The sequence below is a fragment of the Nycticebus coucang genome, chromosome 11 (assembly GCF_027406575.1).
Source record: "Nycticebus coucang isolate mNycCou1 chromosome 11, mNycCou1.pri, whole genome shotgun sequence".
In the NCBI taxonomy this organism is placed as follows: Eukaryota; Metazoa; Chordata; class Mammalia; order Primates; family Lorisidae; genus Nycticebus; species Nycticebus coucang.
The window spans coordinates 24,112,339-24,133,761 of record NC_069790.1 but is presented as its reverse complement, the minus strand read 5'-3'; the positions used below and the strand labels follow the sequence as shown (position 1 = coordinate 24,133,761).

At 42.4% G+C, this 21,423-nt stretch overlaps 1 protein-coding gene and 1 non-coding gene across 4 annotated transcripts in view; both read left to right on the top strand.

The window, feature by feature from the left end:
- Positions 1 to 3,975: 3,975 nt before the first annotated feature.
- Positions 3,976 to 21,423, top strand: part of BBS9 (Bardet-Biedl syndrome 9) — a 610,039-nt gene continuing 592,591 nt past the window's right edge. For 2 of the 3 annotated variants that reach the window (XM_053609065.1, XM_053609064.1), the window contains exons 1-2: positions 3,976 to 4,545; positions 18,329 to 18,450. In XM_053609065.1, the coding sequence (XP_053465040.1) occupies positions 18,339 to 18,450 (112 nt within the window). In that variant the 5' untranslated portion in view covers positions 3,976 to 4,545; positions 18,329 to 18,338. The remainder of the gene's footprint in view (positions 4,546 to 18,328; positions 18,451 to 21,423) is intronic. The other variant, XM_053609066.1, reaches the window with a different exon arrangement.
- LOC128560556 (U6 spliceosomal RNA) lies at positions 14,666 to 14,769 on the top strand. The gene has a single exon (XR_008373051.1). It is a non-coding gene; the product is annotated as a U6 spliceosomal RNA (small nuclear RNA).

Here is a 21,423-nt window from a genome sequence, read left to right as displayed (position 1 = left end):
ATGTTTGCAGCATACTAAGATCCTCTCATGGCACAAGGGTTGAAAATCACTGCTTTGGAGTCTAGAGTAAACTTCTATGGTATCACATGTAGGTTTCTGTGGGTACTGAGATCCTAAACAGCTTCAGCATCTGAACAGTGGAGTCCCTGGTCCCAGATGTGTCTAAGTTCCAGGTAATGGTAAGCTTCCACATGGTCTGGCCAGCTTTTGAGGTGGGCCCTCCTGTAGGCTTCCCAGTCAAGGCATATGAAGCCTTTGAAGAGGCCAAATGTGACTCCATTTTGTAAGTAAGGCTCCATTTTGGAACCCAGCCCCCTTACAGGAAAAAGATCACAGTGAGGCCCCTTCTGGGCAGGACCAATCATCCCAGGTGGGGCCAGCCTATCAGAAGTGGACAGGCATCCCTTCCTAGAAAGTTTCTAAGGCAAACTCACCCTATGGCACCGCCTATGTATCAGGTGGTGCCAAGCACCCCTGACAACAGCTCAGCCAATGGCAACCCCTCCCGACAAATGCCTAATGGAATTCCCCTATGTGCCATTTCAAGGTCGCCCCTCTGCAGCTATGCTGTAGGGTGGAGTGACCCAGGCATATGTTTGAATAAAGACACTCCCTTGCTTTTACATATGCGTAAGGTGGTCTGTCAGCGGTGATTTCGGTCCCAACACCTTCTGAACAAGAAGCCACCCTAAGGGCAGTGGGAATCAGACATGCAAGATTGACCAGCAACAAAGCCTCCTGGAGGAACAATTCTGGTTCAAGATTGGTTGGTGAGGTGGCGCCTGTAGCTCAGTGGGTGGGGCACCAGCCATCTGCACTGTGACTGGCAGGTTTGAGCCGCCTGGGCCAGCTAAAACAATGACAAAAACAATAGCAGGGGCTTGTAGTACCAGCTACTTGGGGGGCTGAGGCAGGAGAATCTCTTGAGCCTGGGAGTTTGAGGTTGCTGTGAGCTGTGAAGCCACAGAACTCTATTGACAGCCACAGCTTGAGACTCTATCTCAAAAAAAAAAAATAATAAAATCTATCTATCTCTCTATCTAAATTATATTAAAATAGAAAAAAAGGATTGGTTGTTGAGTGCTGTTTAATATTTACATCTGGCATGCACCGTGGGGAGTTTGGACAAAGTAAGGAACTTGGGGACAGCCCGAAAGTGTAAGGTTAAAAAAGATAGGGAAAAGAGGTAATTTTATAAAAATGTCAGAAACATTCAATCACTGACTCATTCATTCATTTGTTCATTGAACACTAATGAAACCTGCTATGTGAATGACACTGTTCTAAGTGCAGAGGACAAACAGGTCTTTGCCTTCATGAAGCTTATGTTAGAAAAATTTTGAACCAATAATTACACACAGACTAAAGATTCAATGATCATTTCTATGAAGACAGATGGAGTTTTCCCAGAGGAAGGGCCAAATCTGCAAAGGCTTAAACCAGTAAGCGCTAGTGGAGCAAAGAATAAAGTATCCCAGGAGGTGAAACAAGATTTGTATGCACAGGAGAAGGAGAAAAAGCCAGGGTGGGGTAAGAGCCTAGGAAGCAAAGGAGCTGGAGAGGCAGATAGGTTGGGGTTGCCAGGGTCTTGCAGAGACCCTTCGAAAGACCTGGATGTCAAAGTTAAGAGGGTTGAGAAGGTAACAAAGAAAATAAAGTAGTGGAGAGTCATTATCAGATTTCAATTTTAAAGAATTCTTTCTAGCTACCATAGTACACATTGTGATGTCACACATATTCCGTAGCTGTTTTTGTGCTGTATCTGCCTACATGCCATTCATTCACTCTATAAATATTTATTGGGATTGATAAATACTATGTTCATGTTTTTCAAATGGTGGGATGAGAGTCACTAGAGGATTGTGAAATCAATTCAGGAACTGCCAGAAATATTTAAAAAAATGAAAGAAAATATAAAAAAGTAGAAATATCAGAGGGCATCATCACACGTAAGGTTAGATATTATTTCTGTCCAACTTAATTTTGTCCTATGAATTAAGGCAAAAATTATATTGCGATCTGTGTTGTGAATATTAAATGATGTAATATACTTAGCATAGTTCCTGGAGCATATTATACTCATTGAGTGCTTGGCTAAGTAAACAAATGACCTCCATGATGGGGATGGTCTCTATGTCTGTAACATGTGTAAATTTAAAAATATAACATAGGGGTAGTGCCTGTGGCTCAGTGAGTAGGGCACCAGCCCCATACACAAAGGGTAGTGGGTTCAAACCCGGCCCCACCCAAACTGCAATAAAAAATAGCCAGGCATTGTGGCGGGCACCTGTAGTATCAGCTATTGAGGATGCTGAGGCAAGAGAATCGCTTAAGTCCAGGAGTTGGAGGTTGCTGTGAGCTGTGACACCACAGCACTGTACCGAGGGCGACAAAGTAAGACTTTGTCTCTAAAAAATAAAAATAAAGGGCGGTGCCTGTGGCTCAGTGAGTTGGGTGCCGGCCCTATATGCTGAGGGTGGCGGGTTCAAACCCAGCCCCGGCCAAACTGCAACAAAAAAATAGCCGGGTGTTGTGGCGGGCGCCTGTATCCCAGCTGTTTGGTTGGCTGAGGCAAGAGAATCACGTAAGCCCAAGAGTTAGAGGTTGCTGTGAGCCGGGTGACGTCATGGCACTCTACCCCAGGGCAGTACAGTGAGACTCTGTCTCTACAAAAAAAGAAAAAAAAGAAAAAAAAATATGTGTGTGTGTGTGTGTGTAACGTAGGGTGGGTGGTTAGTTCTGCTCTGGGCTGACTTGATGTGGTTAGCTGGTGGCCATGCTTGGTTTGGTTGCATTTACATATCTATTTGGGCAACAGAAATTACCTGACAGCATTTCTCTCATTATCCAGCAAGTGTCCCCAGGATTATTCACAAGGAAGTAGACACAGTATTCCCAAGAACAGGAGTGGGCAAGCCCCAGGGCATAAGCATGTTTCAAAATTTTGCTTGCATCATGTATACTAATGTCTCATTGGCAAAGCAAGTCATATGGACAAATCCAGATTCAAAGACTGGAGCTGCAAAGTCATATATCATACAAGGATGAAAAAAATGCCACTATTTTTATAAACTTCAAGAGGAATGCTGGCACCAACAAAAATGAAAAAAAAAAATAGAAAAAGATTTTTCATGCTACAAATGGGTAACGACCTCAGGTTTTCCAGCAAATAGTGTTCTTCAAACTATCCCATACCGTCACTAAAATAGGTTGATTCTACTACAGATTTCAGATAGATTTCATAAGTTTCTGTTTGTAGAGATTTAAAAAAACAAAACAAAACAGCAGTTACATTTCTTAGATGGTTGCAACATAAATTACTAGTTCTTTATTTTCATTCTATTACTTAAAAAACTTTCATTCTAATTTAAAAGGTAATACATGAGCAATACATAAAAATCGGAACACATTAAAAAATTAAACATTCATGTCACCAGTTTATTTAATGGCCACTGTTACTGTTTTTATGAAACATTCCTTCCACTATTTTTCCATAATTAAAAAGATTAAATGTCTATGGTATTTTAAAACTTTTTTCACCTATAAATATATGCGGAACTTTTTTTTTTTTTTTTTTTTGAGACAAGGTCTTGCTCTGTCGCGTAGGCTGGAGGGCAAGGGTGTGATCCTAGCTCACAGTAACCTATAACTTCGCTCTAGTGCTCCACCTCAGTCTCCCAAGTAGCTAGGATTACAGATTTGCGCCACTACGCCAAGACAATTTTTAATTTTTTTTGTAGAGATGAGGTTTCGTTGTGTTGCCTACGTTAGTATCCTGGTCTCAAGCGGTCCTCGCCAAAACCTCCCAGTAGGAGAGCCTCTGGTCAACTGGAACCGGTGCATCAGCGGCGCCAACAAAAAGCCCGGAAAGCCCCGCCCTGCCCACCCACCAATCAGCAAGAGCCCTGCCCCCAGGACGGCCCCACTCAAGAGCGCCGAGGGGCGGGGCTGGGGACGCTGCGGGAGGGGCGTGGTCTGCGCCCGCAGCTCCGGCGGGAGGTCGATCCTCCTGAGGAAAAGAATTGCGTTAATTATCTCCTTCCTTTAATGAGGACTGGGCTGTGGTTCAGACGAACCACGCCCCAGTAGAAATTAGAATTCATCCGCGGCCCACTCAGAATCGTTCTCCGCTTACCACGCCACGGCCACCCGCACTTCAACCCCCAGCAGGCGTCGCGGCACAGCGTCTGACTTGCGCAGTAGCGTCCGTTATAAAGTGCTATGACAACAGGGCGAAGATGGCTTGGAGTTAGGCTGGAGTGGGGAGATGTCCCTTCCGCCGAGGCTGTCGGTTTTCTGCTTCATCCCGCTCACTGTCGGCGCCTCCATGGTTTCCTCCTTGTGAGCAACAGGACTTGCAGTTGTTCTCGTCTGTGTAGTCTTTCCGAGGGATAGATGCCGTTTCCTCCGTTGTCTCTGGGGGTGACAGGGAGCGCAGGGGAGCTTCTTGGGGAAATCTCTCCAACTCGTGCTGCCTGTTGGGACTCGCTCTTTGCCTCAGACGTGGAACAGATTCGAACAGGAGAACGAGAGGAAGTAGTGAAGGTAAGGGTTGATTTACTCTGCACCCTGTGTTCTTGCTTTCTCTGTTCCGTCCCTGGGACCCTTGTCAGGCGTTCTTAAAGGGAAATCTGCGGAAGGAGGGTTCGTAGAAAGGTGGGGCAGAGCCCATCTGACTTGGCATCAGGTAAGAAAGTATGTGTCCAATTAAACTTTCGGTTCATGAATGCCATTTTCAAATTTTGTGAAGAACACTGATGCAGTGTAATGGTTTTGGGAATGTAAGGTTATCGGCTTCTTAAGAAGGATGTTTGCATACGAACACTATGAGCACTGAGTGTGTGAGATCCTGTAAACATCTTCGAGACAAGGGTGATAAAAATTTTTAAGTATTCCATTGAAGAATGTCACGTGGTGCATGAGCATCCTACTCTGACACTTTAACAGTTTGTGAGGGAAGGGTCAAAGCAGGTCCCAGCCCATGACTGAAGTAGAATGCGTGTACTAATACCCTAATCCTTCATGTAATAGGATTATTGTTCTTTATTCTTTCTTTACTTTGCAGACCACAGCAGTTTAGATGAACTGAGGTGATTTTTTTTTTTTTTTTTTTGGCCGGGGCTGGGTTTGAAGCCACCACCTCTGGCATATGGGACCGGCGCCCTACTCCTTGAGCCACAGGCACCGCCCTGAGGTGATTTTTATTAGTGCCTGGTCCCAAACAAATCCTGCAGTTGACCTGTTTCCTGGAGAAATTGACTGAGTTTTTTGAGTCCCTCTTGTACTTAAAAAATGAAACTCAATCGTCCTTGAACTGTGATCTGGTGAAAATCAAAACAAAACAAGAACAAAGGAAGCCGTATCTCACGTGTATACATATCTTACAAGTATACACATAACACACATACATACACACACAATTTGAAAGATGCTGCAGGGAAAACTGTGGATCTTAACTAAAGCCTGCCAGCATTCATAAACAGAAATATTTTCTAATTTTTTAGCATTTTGGTAAAGAAAATGCTGATTTTTTTTGGTTAATACACTGAAGAATTAGAAAAAAGAAACTTTAGAAATTTTAGGCTTTTCTAAAGAAGAATTAAAGGAGAAAACATTCCTTTGGAAATAATTTTCAAGTTATTCGTGAGAGTTTAAGAAATTTTTCATTTTTTGTAATTGTGCTTAAATTATAACTTTTCACTTATAGTTATGGTAGTTCTTGAGGGAACTATTCACTGAAGGGAGAAAAATCCAATAGCAGTGGTATATAGTAGTTTGAAAAGTTTTATGTGGGTGGCCCCTATGGCTGAGTGGGTAGGGCCCCAGGTGCATATACTGAGGATGGCGGGTTTGAACTCACCGGGCCAACTAAAACAGCAGTGGCAACTGCAACAAAAAAAATAGCCGGGTGTTGTGGCGGGCACCTGTATTTCCAGCTACTGGGGAGGCTGAGGCAATAGAATCTCTTAAGCCCAAGAGTTGGAGGTTGCTGTGACCTGTGACACCATGAAACTCTACTGAAGTTTTTTGTCTTTTGAGCTATGTACCAAGTCTTATCTTTGAGAATACTTTCAAATATGTTTTACAAATTTATTAATAATGAAGTTATTACAAAACATACTTGTTGATTATTAACATTTCCATTAAAGATTTCTATCAGTGTTTTTGATGTCCCATTTAAAATTTCAGTCCTGGGGCGGCGCCTGTGGCTCAGCGGGTAGGGCGCCGGTCCCATATGCCGGAGGTGGCGGGTTCAAACCCAGCCCCGGCCAAAAAAAAAAAATAAATAAAATTTCAGTCCTGGCTGGGCACAGTGGCTCATGCCTGTAATCCCAGCACCTTGGAAGGCCAAGGCAGGAACATGGCCTGAGTTTATGGAGTTTGAGACCAGCCTGAGCTAGAGGGAGACACCATCTCAAAAAAAAAAAAAAATAGCCGGGTCTTGTGGTGGGCGCCCGTAGTCCCAGCTACTCAGGAGGCTGTGGTAAGAGGATCTTTTGAGCCCAAGAGTCTGAGGTTGCTATGAGCTATGAGGCCATGACACTCTACCAAGAGTGACAAAGTGGGACTCTGTCTCAAAAAAAAAAAAAAATTTGGTCCAGAGAGTCACCTTGACATTTGTAATTGTGACTTCTGAGCATACTACCATAACCATCACTACCACTATTAACGCTAATGTTATCACCATTATTACTACTACTAAGTTATTGCTGACAGTTATCTGACATTTATTGAGTACTTGCTATGGGTTGAGCTATTTTGTCCTCCTTCCCCCTAGAACAGTTATGATGGTAGAGAATGAGGGACATGTCTAAGGTATAGCTGGAATGTGGGGTCTGAAATTAAACCCAGGTCTGGCCCCCTACAGCTTTTGTGCCTTTTGTGTCTTTTAATGAAAATCTCAACACTGAGCCCTGTGTTATTGCTCTGAAAAACAACATTCTTCTAACACTCTATGTACATTTTTCATTTTTCCTTGGTGGACTTGATTCCTACTTTCTGAATTTTGAAGTGACACTAGCAAAGCTCCAAATATGAATACTAGCTTCAGTCTTCGCCTCCTAATTCCAGAACTTGCCTTAAAACCCATAAGTTCTTCCCACAGGTTTCTTTGGGTTACCATCGTCACAGCCATTCTTCTATTTATCATTACACATTGTAGGATGAGGTCAATGAGGCGTTAAAACATCCACCTCTTAAATGAAACCTACATTTCAGTAAAGTTGGTATGGATGTGAACAAGTATATGAATAAGTATTATAAACAAAGAGGAAAGTGTCAAGTGGTAAGTGTCGAAGGAAATTTCTGGAGATTAGGGGATAAAAAGATTATGTACTATTTATTATTCTAGGAAGGCATTCGAAACTAATCTTTTGTGTCTATTTATAGGAATGCATCTGTTAAAACCTTCAAATTATTGTTTTATAGTTATCCTTTAACACTTTAAATGTATGAAATACTTTTCTGCAGTTTGAACTTGTAGTGATCACAATTAATATGAACAGAACTATTGCTGTTATAGTCTACATGGGATGGCTGCAAAGACCATTTGTTCAGAGTTCTGGAGTAGACCAGCCTGGATTTAGGAACCATATAGCACTTATTAGTTGTGACTACTTGGACAGGTTTCTTAACCTCTCTGTATTCAAGTATATCTGACTGTAGTTTTGTGATGAAGATTAAAATAGAATACTTGCAAGCCTGGGATTTAGTAAATGATAAATATTAGCTATTATTTTCTTTGAAGGTGAAGGGAAGTGATTGTCATTGAAAACCTGATTTTTTTGTTCTTATTTTCCACTTACTTAAGAAAAATCTCTGAGGAACTGGAAATTAACATTGAATAGGGGATAAAATGCCAGCCCTATTACTTATTGTTACTCAATAGTTAACGAAATAAATAAATAAGTAAATTCATATTTTACTGTTAGTTGTTGGAAATTATATTTATTTGTTTTTTTGTAATCTAACGTCCAGGTTTCATGACTGAAGAATGCCCTGTTACTGTTGTTCCGTACTTTTCTTCTTCCTGTCAGTACCTGATCACTCTTACCCAACTACTTACCTTAGTATCTCAAGGTCAACAGTATATCTTTCTCAATTTGGAATATAAATTAGCATTTGTATCTAAGTCTTAATTTATGTCTAATTTTTCTTTTTCTCAATGGCTTGGGAGATGTCTTCCAGGAGAAAGGGTGGAATTTCTTTTGCTAACCTTCTGAATTTAATTTGCTATCCTTCTTAGATAGGAGTGTCCTACTTTAAAAAAAGTGATTTTTGTTTTTGGTGGGAAATTTAAAACATAAAAGTGTAAAGAATAGTAAAATGAACGCCATGTATCCATTACCATTTACTGTTCTTTCTTTTTAATTTTTAATTTCAGCTTGCTTGTTCATTCTTCTTCGTTTGAAGTACTCTTTTTTTTTTTTTTGTTCATTTTCTTCTTCCTCTGGTGATGCTCTGTCCCGCTGTTTTTGATGTTAGTAGAGATGGGGTCTTACTCTGGCTCACTGCTGGTCATACTGGTCTCGAACCTCTGAGCTCAGGCAATCTACCCACCTCGGCCTCTCACAGCACTGGGACTACAGGCATGAGCCACCACGCCTGGCCTTTTTTTTTTTTGAGACAAGAGTCTCATTATGTCACACTTGATAGAGTACTGTGGCGTCACAGCTCACAGCAACCTCGAACTCCTGGGCTTAAGTGATTCTCTTGCCTCAGCCTCCTAAGTAGCTGGGACTACAGGCACCTACCACAATGCCTGGCTATTTTTTTTGTTGTAGTTGTCATTGTTTGGCAGGCCTGGGCCGTGTTCAAACCTGCCAGCCCTGGTGTATGTGGCTGGTGCCCTAGCTGCTGAGCTACAGATACCGAGCCACCATTTACTCTTAAAAAAAAAAAATAATAGCTTTATTGGCTGGGTGTGGTGGCTCACTCCTATAGTCATAGCAGTCTAGGATGCTAAGGCAGGAGGATCACTTGACCTCAGGAGTTTGAGACTAGCCTGAGTAAGAGTGAGACCCCAGTCTTTTAAAAAGATAGAAAAAAAATTCACTGGTATTGTGGTGGGTACTTGTAGTCCCATTTATTCAGAGATAAAGGAAGGCGGATCACTTGGACCTGGGTGTTTGAGGTTGATGTGAGCTAGGATGATGCCATGGCACTCTAGGCTGAGCAACAGAGTAAGACTCTTTCTCAGAACAAAAATCAGCTTTATTGAAATATAATTCCTTTACAATACAGTTCACTAATTTAACACATAATATTCATCATATAACACATAATTTAGTTGCACATCTTCCTTGGGGAGTTTTTGTGTGTTCATGGATATGTTCAACCATTACCACAATCAATGTTAGAATATTTTTATGACCTCAAAAGGAACCCTCATGTCCTTTCACTATGGCTCCTCTACCCTCCTCCCTCACCACCCCCTGGCCCTAGGCAACTACTAATCTATGTCTGTCTCTATGAATTTGCCTTTTCTGGACATTGTATATAAATGGAATCATATAATACATGGTCTGTTGTGAGTGGCTTCTTTCACCAAACATTATGTTTTTAAGGTTCATTCATATTGCAGTTTATATCTGTACTTAATTCTTTTCGTTTTTATGCCTGGCTATTTTTTAGTTATAGTTGTTGTTGTTTGGCAGGCCACCTGCCGGCTCCCGTGTCTGTGGCTGGTGCCCTACCTGCTGAGCTACAGGCACCAAGCCAAGATGTCTTTATTTTTCATAAATCATTGTCTACAATGGTACCATTTGGAACATGGGGGAACCAATGTACAGGATTTTGATGTAATGGAACTTAGAAAAATTTTCTATTATTCTATTTATGTTTTATACTGTTACACCTGAGATTTGGGGTTCCCAATGACCATACGAGAGAGTTAGACACCAATGCAATCACACAAGGGCGTTTATTCAAGCTCAAGCCTGGGCCGTCAGCACTCCCAGATGCAGCTGGGGCCGAGAGCCCCGTGCTCGTAGTACTCGGGGTTTTTTATGAGGGGGATATGGGGTGAGGGGTGTGGGAAGCAAAGTGTGGCCCTTGGATTGGTTATTTCTTGTGCCTATACTAGAGTTTAAAGCTGATTGGGTCCTGCCAATCTTAGCAGCCGGTGGCAGATGCACTCCGCACTCTGGGAGATAGGGAGGGGTGTGGTTTACTAGGGAAGGAAACTAGGAGAAATGAAACTAGGAACTTTCAGGTTTTCTAAAAATGGAGATGAAAGCCCAAAAGCCCAAAATGGTGTCAGGGTGTCACTGGGTCCTTTATTCCCCCCTTCTCCCTGTAAATAAGAGGACCCAATCATGGGACCTCAGTGGTGAATCTGGGATTGTCAGGGGAGCTTAAGGGCTGATACTGGGCTCTGAGAGCCATGAGTTGCACTGCCCCAACTTGTTCTTTTATAAAATTTATAAGCCTGTTAATTACACATGGTCCTATTGTTAAGGTTAGTAAGAGCAGGATTAAGGGTCCAGCTATGGTAGAAATGAGGGTGGTAAGCCACCGGGACCAATTAAACATAGCCTCCTACCAGGTCTGGGCTTGTTCTCTTTCTTGTCTGTGTCTCTGTAGTCCTTCCCGTACTAGGGTCATGGATTCTTTAACTATCCCAGAATGATCAGCATAAAAACAGCATTCCTTGCCTAGAGCAGTGCGCAATCCTCCTTGCTGCAAAAACAGCGAGTTGAGCCCCCTCCGGTTCTGGAGCACTACTTCAGAAAGGGAAGTGAGGAAGTCCTGAAGTAGAGTAATGGATTTTTCTGTCCCTTCTATATCTAGATTGATGGCTGCTCGTAGCACTTCATAGTTTTTATCTTGGAGGACTAGAGCTGAGATCCCAGTGCCTGCCCCTGCTAACCCCAGTCCTAACAGGGCGGAGATGGTGAGTGCCGTCACAGGTTCCCTTTTGAAATGACGGCCTGTGCTTTCAAATCTCTGAAGAACAGTTTCTTGCTTATGGTAAATTAGTCTAGGTATCAGTTGCACAAGGACACAGTAATCTTTGGTTGCATTTAAGACTCCTGAATGTATGCATGGAGCCAGGCCCATGGAGCAAGCCCACCAGGTGTCTTTGGGGGGCAGTAAATACCCGATTCCATTCCACTGGTAGATATTGTTACATAGGTGCCTGTGGGAGGTGGGCGCCCATCCCACACAAGTTCCCTTCCCTGAGACAGATTGGAGGGTAAGGAGAGGGTGACCATGCTGATGCCAGTGGCAAGCTGTGGCCTCACCAGGAGTAAAGCTATCTTGGATGGCTGTGCCCTCAGAGTAGGGGGGGTTTCACATCAAGACAAAGCCAGCATGCATTAGTTAACTCCAGCCGTGATTAAGTACTCGATAGGTGCTGACAAGAAGGTCCCAAATAGGATCCGGGGCCCGGTGAGGTTAATTGGTGAGGGACTGAGAAAGGGGCTAGGAGAGAGAGGAGCAGAGGACATAGAGGCAGGGAGTAGCCGGAACTGGTGGGTGCGGTTGCAAAACCGTGTTAGGACCAACAGCTAAAGAGGGGCCAGAGTTGGGGGTGGTATAAATAACTTTTAAGGTGAACATACCCCCTTTGTTTGTGTAGGGCGTCTGAACTCTATCATACAGGTGAATTCTCCAAGTCTTTCCCCATTCCTATCCTGCTGCCTTTCTCCCTGCTGCCGTGAATCTGATGAGTATGGGATCGTCCCCTCTAGTCACTGATTCCCCAAGTTCTAGGATGTGGGCTCGGTTACGAGGGAGATCCTCACTGTTCCATTTTTGGGACATTCTCTGACCCAGTGGCCAGTCTCCCTGCAGTATGCACACTGATCTCTCGGTAGCTGAGAGGTTGATTCCCCGGGGCAACTCCCTACCTCTTCTGGTGGCCAATTTCTGCAGCCTCGGCTCCTTCTCTTCCGAGCTGCTTACCATGGCCGTGAGCAGGATCTTAGTGAGGTCCTTGGTTTGCTTGTTGCTGGCACGCGTCTGTTTTTCCTTTGGCCTCTCTCAGTTGTTGTATACTTGCTCAGCCACCACCAGCAAGTCCTGCAGGGACTTCTCTGCCAACCTGTCTGTTCTCTGAAGTTTTCTCTTAATGTCGGGACCTGACTGATTAACAAAAGCTATCATAACTGCTGCCTTACTATTCTCTGCCTCTGGATCCATGGGCGTGTAAGTGCAGAATGCCTCCATGATTCACTCTAGGAAGGCAGAGGGGGACTTATCTTTCTCTTGCTATACATTACCTACTTTGGCCAAATTAGTTGGCTTCCTTGCTGCCTTTATTTATTTATTTTTATTTTTTTCTTCTTTTTTTTTATTGTTAAATCATAGCTGTATACATTAGTGCAATTGCCTGTCCCCATTCTAAGATGCACCATAGATGTAGCCCCACCCATTGCCCTCCCTCCACCAAAACCTCCCCCCTCCCTTCCCCTTCCTTGGCCTTTTCCCCATAGTTTTGTGCTATAGTTGGGTTATAGTCTTCATGTGAAAGCTATAATTTAACTTCATAGTAGGGCTGAGTACATTGGATACTTTTTCTTCCATTCCTGAGATACTTTGCTAAGAAGAATATGTTCCAGCTCCATCCATGTAAACATGAAAGAGGTAAAGTCTCCATCTTTCTTTAAGGCTGCATAGTATTCCATTGTATACATGTACAATAATTTGCTAGTCCATTCGTGGGTCGATGGGTACTTGCTGCTTTATTAGAGTCTGGTGGAAGAGTCTGGAGATAAACTTGGAGGCTCACCTTAGAGTCTGGCGGTAAACTTGGAGGCTCACCTTAACGTCTGCCATATTAAAATTCCAATCTGGCCAGGTCAGTGGGAACGCAGCCTCAATTAATGCTGGGTTCGTGGTAAGCCACCCACTGTCATCCAGGACGGACTTCTGTGCCTCTGCCAAGATTTGGTCCCTCTCCTCAGTAGTGAAGAGGATCTGTAGCAGCTTTTGGCAGTCGTCCCAAGTGGGCTGATGGGTGAAAAGGATAGAATCCAATAGGTCAATAAGGGCAGTGGGTTTTTCTGAGAACTTAGGGTTGTGCATTTTCCAGTTGTGTAAGTCACTCGTGGCGAAAGGCCAATAGTGCAGGGTTCCCTCCTCCGGAGGGCCCGCTGGAGTGGTAAGGCTGTAGAATTGGCTACAGCCCGCCCACGCTGTCCAGATGTGTTCCGTAAGGCCCTCCTGTGGGTATGCGGTGGACTACTGACAGGTGGTGCTGCCGCCGCTTCAGCCTCTCCTGGGACCAGCTAGGCACTATGGTGTGCCTAGACCAAGGGAAGGTAGGGTGAGGAAACAGTTCTTCTGGGCTCACTTTGCTCAGCAACACAGGATACAGGGGGGCAGAGGCGGGGGGTCTAGTCTCTTTGGGCTTAGGCTTTTCCCGCAGGGCAAGCACTGTGCTGGCCTCAGTTTTTTCCAACTGGGGTGGTAAGATACTTTTCAGCCAGGGAGGGGGGTCCTCAACCAGGTTCTGCCAGGTAGTAATGTATGGGACCTGATCGGGATGGTCCATCTTAGGCCTGTGGACAATATCCTTAACCTGGAGAATAAAGGGGAGGTGAAAGGTTCCTTCAGGCAGCCATCTGACGTAGAAGGTCAGCCATTTGCTCCTGCAAAAGGTCTGAAGTTTATTTTTCTTCACCACTAAACCCAGGTTCTAGGCTTGGGCCCGGAAGTCCTAGAAGTGGTCAAGGATAAGTGAAAGGGGAGTCGTCTGAGTCTGTCCCATCATCAGAGTTGCCCAGCCAACACACAACACAACACACACTATACAAAAACAAAGGCAGACACAGCCGCGGGCTGAATTGAAGCAAAACTGAAAGTGAATGGATGGCCTGGTGCTCGTCCGTGGGTGTAGCCCGCTCCTACTCAAAAGCCCTAAAGGATCAATTCCACCTGATCCCGACTGTAGGAGGCTGGGGATTCCACATCCCAGCCTTCCCCCAGAGAGTGGGAACGTCTTCTGCTACCTCTGGTCGGTGGCCCTCCAGTGCATCCACCTAGGCTGTCTTCCGACCACAACCCCAAACCTGTGCAGTACAGAAAGAATCCACAAATACAAAGACATGTACACTTACTGGCCATCCAGTGGGGTCTCTTGGGGTCTTGGGAATCCCAGATGAGCCCCCAAATATTACACCCAAGATTTGGGGTTCCAATGACCATACGAGAGAGCCAGACACCGATGCAATCACACAAGGACGTTTATTCAAGCTCGAGCCTGGGCTGTCGGCACTCCCAGATGTAGCTGGGACCGAGAGCCCCATGCTTGTGGCTCCCGGGGTTTTAACCCTGAGGGGGCTATGGGGTGAGGGGTGTGGGAAGCAAAGTGTGGCCCTTGGATTGGTTATTTCTTGTGCCTATACTAGAGTTTAAAGCTGATTGGTCCCACCAATCTTAATGGCCGGGGGGTGGACGCACTCTGGGAGATAGGAAGGGGAGTGGTTTACTAGGAAATGAAACTGGGAACTTTCAGCTTTTCTAAAAATGGAGAATGAAAGCCCAAAAGCCCAAAATGGCGTCATGGTGACACTGGGTCCTTCAATACAGGTATGAAAGTCAGTATATTGTTGGTCTGAAATAATTAAGGTAGCTATGATCTTGTAAGGAAGAACCATTTGTTGTGCTTATGGTTAAAATGAGCGCTCCATCTATACTCTTTTAAAAAATTAAAACATCGCTCACTTGGGCAGCACATATACTAAAATTGAAATGAGACAGAGATTAGCATGGCCCCTGCACAAAGATGACATGTAAATTCACGAAGCATTTCATATTTAAAAAAACAATTGAAACAAAGCAAAGCAAAAAAACTCTCTGCTGACATACTTCTTCAGTTTTTCAGATGTTAAGTTTCAGGGCACGTCAGCCTAATGAGACCAAGAAGAGAGCATGTGGAAGCAGAGTTCTCCATTTGCTGTGTGAGTCAGGCAAATGTTAACTTCTTTGGGCTTCTCCTACAACATGAGTGGACTAGTTGATTGATGGATACCTTCCAGCTATTTTCGCTCTTTGTTTTGAAAAATAATTCTCTTGTTTTGCGCCCTGGAAAGGCAACTGGTAGCAGAGGTATTAGGGAAAAGAATGGGGAAACTAGATGTCTGCTGTAAGAAAATACCCACTTATGCAATCAGATATCAGTTAAATCAGTGTTTCTCCAACCTTAAGGTGCATGCATGTGAATATCTGGAAATATTGTTTGGGGAGGATGATATTCTGCATTTCTAACAAGCTCAAGGGTGATACTGATGGTAGTGATCCAAGGATTACACCTTTAGTAGCAAGGAACTAAAATATATGGGAAAAGGGGCTTTCAGGAACTAACAAAGTGGTAGATGTTGGTGTGAATAATAGACGACTAAGGAGAAATTGGTAGACCAGGAGAAACAGGAGGGATTTAAGCACTGCCTTTGTTATTTTGTCAGTAGAAATAGGTCTTTAATTTTATGTTAGAAATTCATGAGAAATTAGTGTTTTTGTTAGACATTTCTGTTTGTAGACAATGTTGAAAAGTTTTTTCTTTTTCCTTTTTTTTTTTTAGACACAGAGTCTCACTTCGTTGCCCTCCATCCCTCAATAGAGTGCTGTGGTGTCACAGCTCACAGCAACCTCCAGCTCTTGGGCTTAGGCAATTCTCTTGCTTCAGCCTCCCTAGTAGCTGGGACTACAGACGCCTGCCACAACACCCAGCTATTTTTCTGTTGCAGTTTGGCCAGGGCCGGGTTTGAACTTGCCACCCTCGATAGATGGGGCCAGTGCCCTACTCACTGAGCAACAGGTGCCACCCGAAAAGTTAGTTTTTTCATACTGGAGAATATTTTTCTTCTTTCTAGCAAGCTGAAACATTTTGTTCATTAACAAAGGTTTTCAAGACTATTTTCACATGATGGTTATTTTCACTTGATGCAATATTTATATTCAAACTCCATTTAAGTCTCTTGTGGTCACTTATCTAAGGATTTTGATTTTCGATTTTCTTCTCATTTTTTTAGAGATGAGATCTCACTCTAATGCCCAGGCTGGAGTGCAGTGACATGTTTATAGCTTATTGTAACTTTGAGTTCCTAGGCTCAAGTGATCTTTCTGCCTCAGCTTTCTGAGTAGCTGGGACTACAGACATGTGTTTCTAGCTATTTTTTTAATTTTTTGTAGAGACAGGGTCTTGCTTTGTTGCTCAGGCTGGCCTTGAACTCCTGGCCTCAAGTGATACTCTTGTCTCAGCCTTCTAAAGTGCTGAGCCACTATACTTCACCAATTTTGATTTTTTTATACATCATTCGATAATATTAACCAAAATCCCTCTTCTCCCTTCCTAGATGTTTAGTATGTTCTCCAGGCAGCCTCCATGAGGTTTTCTCTTCTGCCTGCATAGAGTCAAAGATAAGATCCTTTCCTATTTTCTCTCCTTGAGAGCTCTTTGGAACTGGGCCATGCTGAATGTAAGCAGAGGATCACTTACTCTTTGGTTGATTACTATTAATTGGCTATGTCTCCAAACAGAGCTTGTGCCTCCAAGTCTTCATCTTTATGATGTATCATCAGCATTCAATATATACTGCTCATTCCCTCTTTCTGGATACATTCTTTTCACTTCCTTTTGGATAACTGACTCCTGCTTTTCCTTTGATAATATTAAATGCCAATTTGTATGGTTATATGATATCATCAGCTATAATGAGCGATGCAAATATTTTTCAGAAACACTCCTACAAGCCAGATGTGGTAGCTCATACCTGTTAATCTCAGCCACTCAAGTGGCTGGAGGTGGGAAGATTGCTTGAGGCCAGGAGCTGGAGACCAGTCTGGCCAACATAGTGAGACCTCATCTCTAAAAAAAAAGAAAGAAAAGGCTTGGCGCCTGTAGCTCAAGCCACTGAGGCACCAGCCACATACATCAGAGCTGGCAGGTTCGAATCTAGCCTGGGCCTGACAAACAACTGCAAACAAAAAATAGCTGGGTGTTGTGGTGGGTGCCTGTAGACCCAGCTACTTGGGAGGCTGAGGCAAGAGAATTGCCCAGGAGTTGGAGGTTGCTGTGAGCTGTTATGCCACAGCACTCTACCTAGGGCAAAAGCTTGAGGCTCTGTCTGCAAAAAAAAAAGAAAGAAAAGAAACTCTCCTACATACCTATATGTTGAAATTTATTTACCTGTTAGGTATTTTTCTTTCACTTCCGTCAATGTCCTATCTTTATCTGGCTACTTTCTTTTCTCAGCATAGAGGACCTTAGATGGAGTTTTGTTTCTTTTTTTCTTGTCTTTTTTTTTTTCGTCAAACTAGTCATTTTGAAATTTTTATTTTTGAGAGGTAGGGTTTCAGTCTGTCTCCCCGGCTAGATTACAATGACATGATCATAGCTTACTGGAACATTAAACTGTTGAATTCCTGGGTACAAGCAATCCTCCCTTCATGCCTGACTAATTTTAAAACATTTTTTTTTGTGGAGGCAAAAGTTCCATATGTTTTCACGTGCACCATATCAGTAACTCCACAGTAGGTAGAGCTGGTATATGCTTATTTTAGATAAGAAATCAAAGCACAGAGAGGTTGCATGGGTTGCCTGAGGAGACACAGACAGTTAGTGGCATAAATAGACCTGCAGCCCGATTTTTCTGTTTCTTTTTGGTGTGCATTTTCCTCTTCCATCTTGCCTTTTTACAATTAGAATGGGGAAAAGAGTGAATGCTTTTGTAGTGCCTGTAATATTAATATAATAACCGTAGTATTAGTCATTTGATCTCATTTGTTCATCTCAGTAATTCTTTGTAACAGGAGTTCTAATTGGCCTTCCATGTCCCTGGGTTTTGCATCCACGGATTCAACTAGCTATGGATCAAAACCAGTCTACATGGATGGCTGACTGTCCTAAGTCATTTTAAATAAAAGACTTAAGCATTTGTGTATTTTGTATCTGCTGGAGTCCTAGAACCAATTCCCCAAGGTTCTGGAGGGCCAACTCTGGAGCATTTTCTCTGATGATCAGATAGAGAAGTTAGGCATCTTGCTAGACTTCTGTACTAAATAGTGCTGGTAATATGTGAATCTCCAAAGAATTATTTTTTTTGTTGTGTGGTTCTTTTCTAAATGTCTCCAAAGAAAGAATTAGTCCAACAAAAATGTATATAATTTCTCAGCCTGATTTACTAATGGTGTTGCAAAATATCTGATTAATGCTTCTTACCATTTGGATTTATGGCTTCTTATATGTATACAAAATATTAAAAATTAATGTGGAAATGTTCTTCTCTAAAGTGTCCAAGTTTAATTTGCTGTGCCTTAAGAGATAATTAATTCATGGTGTGAAGTGGATTTTTATTATAAATGAATATTTTCTTTTTAGAGTGAAAGAAATGTCTTTATTTAAAGCCCGTGATTGGTGGTCTACTGTTCTGGGAGAGAAAGAAGAATTTGATCAAGGCTGTTTGTGTTTGGCTGATGTTGATAATAGTGGAAATGGACAAGGTAAGCAACTTAGAACCATGCATTTTGGGAACAAAGCTATAGAGATCAAATAAAAATGCTTTGTTTTTAAAAATATATGCGTTATTGAACTTAATTGAACTGTCTAAACCAGGGGTCCTCAAACTGTGGCCTGCAGGCTACATGAGGCGGTGTGATTGTATTTGTTCCCGTTTTGTTTTTTTACTTCAAAATAAGATATGTGCAGTGTGCATAGGAATTTGTTCATAGTTTTTTTTTTTTTTTTAAACTATAGTCTGGCCCTCCAAAGGTCTGAGGGACAGTGAATTGGCCCGCTGTTTAAAAAGTTTTAGGACGCCTGGATGCCCTAATTTTGAAGGTAGTTTTTTGGAAAGTAATATTTAGGTAGTGGATTGATAAATAATTTTTCTGTCTTATTGCTTATGTTGTCCTGGTTTTGTTGATTCTGTCATATTATTTGCTAGAATTTATAAAAACAATATGGCATCATTTCATTTGTTTTTACTTGTACCAAAATTTGGTCTTGTAGGGTAAATATTAGTAAAATATATCAAATTTTGGAGAATTTTATTTTTTAGAAGTTATTTACAAGAAAATGGTATTTTTTATTGGATCTGAAAACCATTCATACCATAAGGAAATTATGCTAGGTCTATTTGTTGGTAGAAAACAATTGTTAAATCATTGCTTTCATTATCATATGATAATAATAAACCCATATCCTAACTTATTCTTAAATATTACTCCTCTTTGCATCTTCGCATTTTTAAGTGACCTTTGTAACAGTTCAGTTCTATATCATTGCTATTTGAATTTGTATTTAGTTTAAATAATTTATAGTCATAAGCTTTTTTTCATTCTAAATAGTCATTAGCTTCTCCCTTCCCTTCCCTTCCCTTCCCTTGCCTTCTCTTCCCTTCCCTTCTTTTTCTCTTTCCCCTTCCGTTTCCCCTTCCCCTTCCCTTTCCCTTCCTCCCTTTCCTCCTTTTCTTTCTTTTCTTTCTTCCTTTTCTTTCTTTATAGAGTCTCACTATGTTGCCCTCCGTAGAGTGCTGTGACATCACAGCTCAAACTCTTGGGCTTAAGCAATTCTCTTGCTTCAGTCTCTCAATTAGCTGGGACTACAGGTGCCTGCCATAACGCCCAGCTATTTTTTTGTTGCATTTGTCATTGTTGTTTAGCTGGCCCAGGCTGGGTTTGAACCTGCCAGCTTTGGTGCACATGGCTGGCGCTGTAACCACTGTGCTACGGGTGCTGAGACTAGTCATTAGCTTCTTAAAAAATTATTATAACTATTCCTTTGTTCTGTATATAAATATTGTCCCCTTACATTTTTCTTTCTTCTATTTCTCTTTTGTATAATAAAAACAGTAGGATTGGGGGCTGGGGAAATGAAAGGAGAAAATTATACTGGCAAAGAAGAATGAGAGGTATTACGTATATACCTGAACTATGTTCACTAAACACCTACTAAATTGTTTCTAAGGAAAATCTGGCCTTGCCCTTCCACTGGCAGGAGATGAGAAGGCTTTTTTTTTTGTGAGATTGAGGTTCATTTTGTTGCCCAGGCTAGAGTACTGTGACCTCAGCCTAGCTCATAACAACCTCAGACTTCTGGGATTAAGCGATCCTCTTGCCTCAGCCTCCTGAGTATCTGGGACTACAAGTGTGTACCACCACACTTGGCCAATTTTTCTGTTTTTAATAGAAATGGGTTCTCCTCTTTCTCAGGCTGGTCTTGAATTCCTGAGCTTAAAGGATCTCTGCTTCAGCCTCCCAGAGTGCTAGGATTACAGGCGTCAGCTACTATGCCCAGCCCCAAAACACCTTTTATTCAGAGGGTGTCTTTGGGAAGGTAGTCAAAGATCATCAACCCTACCTCCTCTCGGCTGTTAAAGCTTATGATTCCCTAATTATTGGCAACATAAAAGAGTCATGTCACATAAATACCTGCCAGAGAGAACAATTTCAAACTCACTTCTGTCCAAACTATTTAAAGTTCAACTTGGTTTGAAACTATATTTACTGAATAACATTCTTTTCACTCAACAATTTCTATTAGAGCTCCTCATTTGGATACCACAGTGAGTTACTAATATGCTGAGAAATTACTTTTCTCCAGGTTGTGGTCAGAGCAGCTTGTTCTGTTTTTCCAAGTATGTTGTAAAAAAATCATTGTGTGTGTGTGTGTCCCACATAGACAAGACATTGATTGTTGCCTCCAAAAGTTTGGACACCTGCATTGTAATATCCTGGAGTGATTATTATATATGTAAGTTTTCTATCCTAGATATGAAAGATTCTATTAACAGTGGTTCTCAACCTTCCTAATGCCACGGCCCTTTAATATAGTTACTGTGGGTCATGACCCACAGGTTGAGAACCGCTGCATAAGATTGTATTTTGGGGGAGTGGATGAGATGGTGGGGCTTAGGTATCTGCATTTTTTTGACAAGCTAAGAGTTGAATAATGGCATGCTAATGTTTGAGAATGATTATTGTTGCTCTTATGGAGTGGAAGGTTAATGACAACAGTTTTGGATATGCTCTATTTAAGACAGAAATGTCTAGTATATAGAATAGAGAAAGAGGCTTGAGAATGACAAGAATTCTCATTGTATGTGAAGCCCTAAGAATGGGTGAAAATGCATGGGAAGGCATATTAGAATAAGAGGGAAGGAAGTATAGGACTGTCAACTGGAGAATGTGAGCATAAAAGGGGCAAGTTTGGGAAGAGTACTAGATTCTGAAAAGGTCAGGCAGAGATAGGAGAACCAGCTGGCCTGATACCTGAAAGACAAGGTTTAGTGATATGAGGATTGAGAAGTTCCCATGACATTTAATGGCAAGTGTCATTAGTGTCTTTGATGAGGGTGGATGAGTGGGCACCATGGTAATAAGATCTAGATTTACAGTGAATGAAGTGGAAGTGAGTGGGAGGTAAAGAGACTTGAGTGTTTATGGCTCTTCAAAGAAACTTAGCTGTGAAGAGAA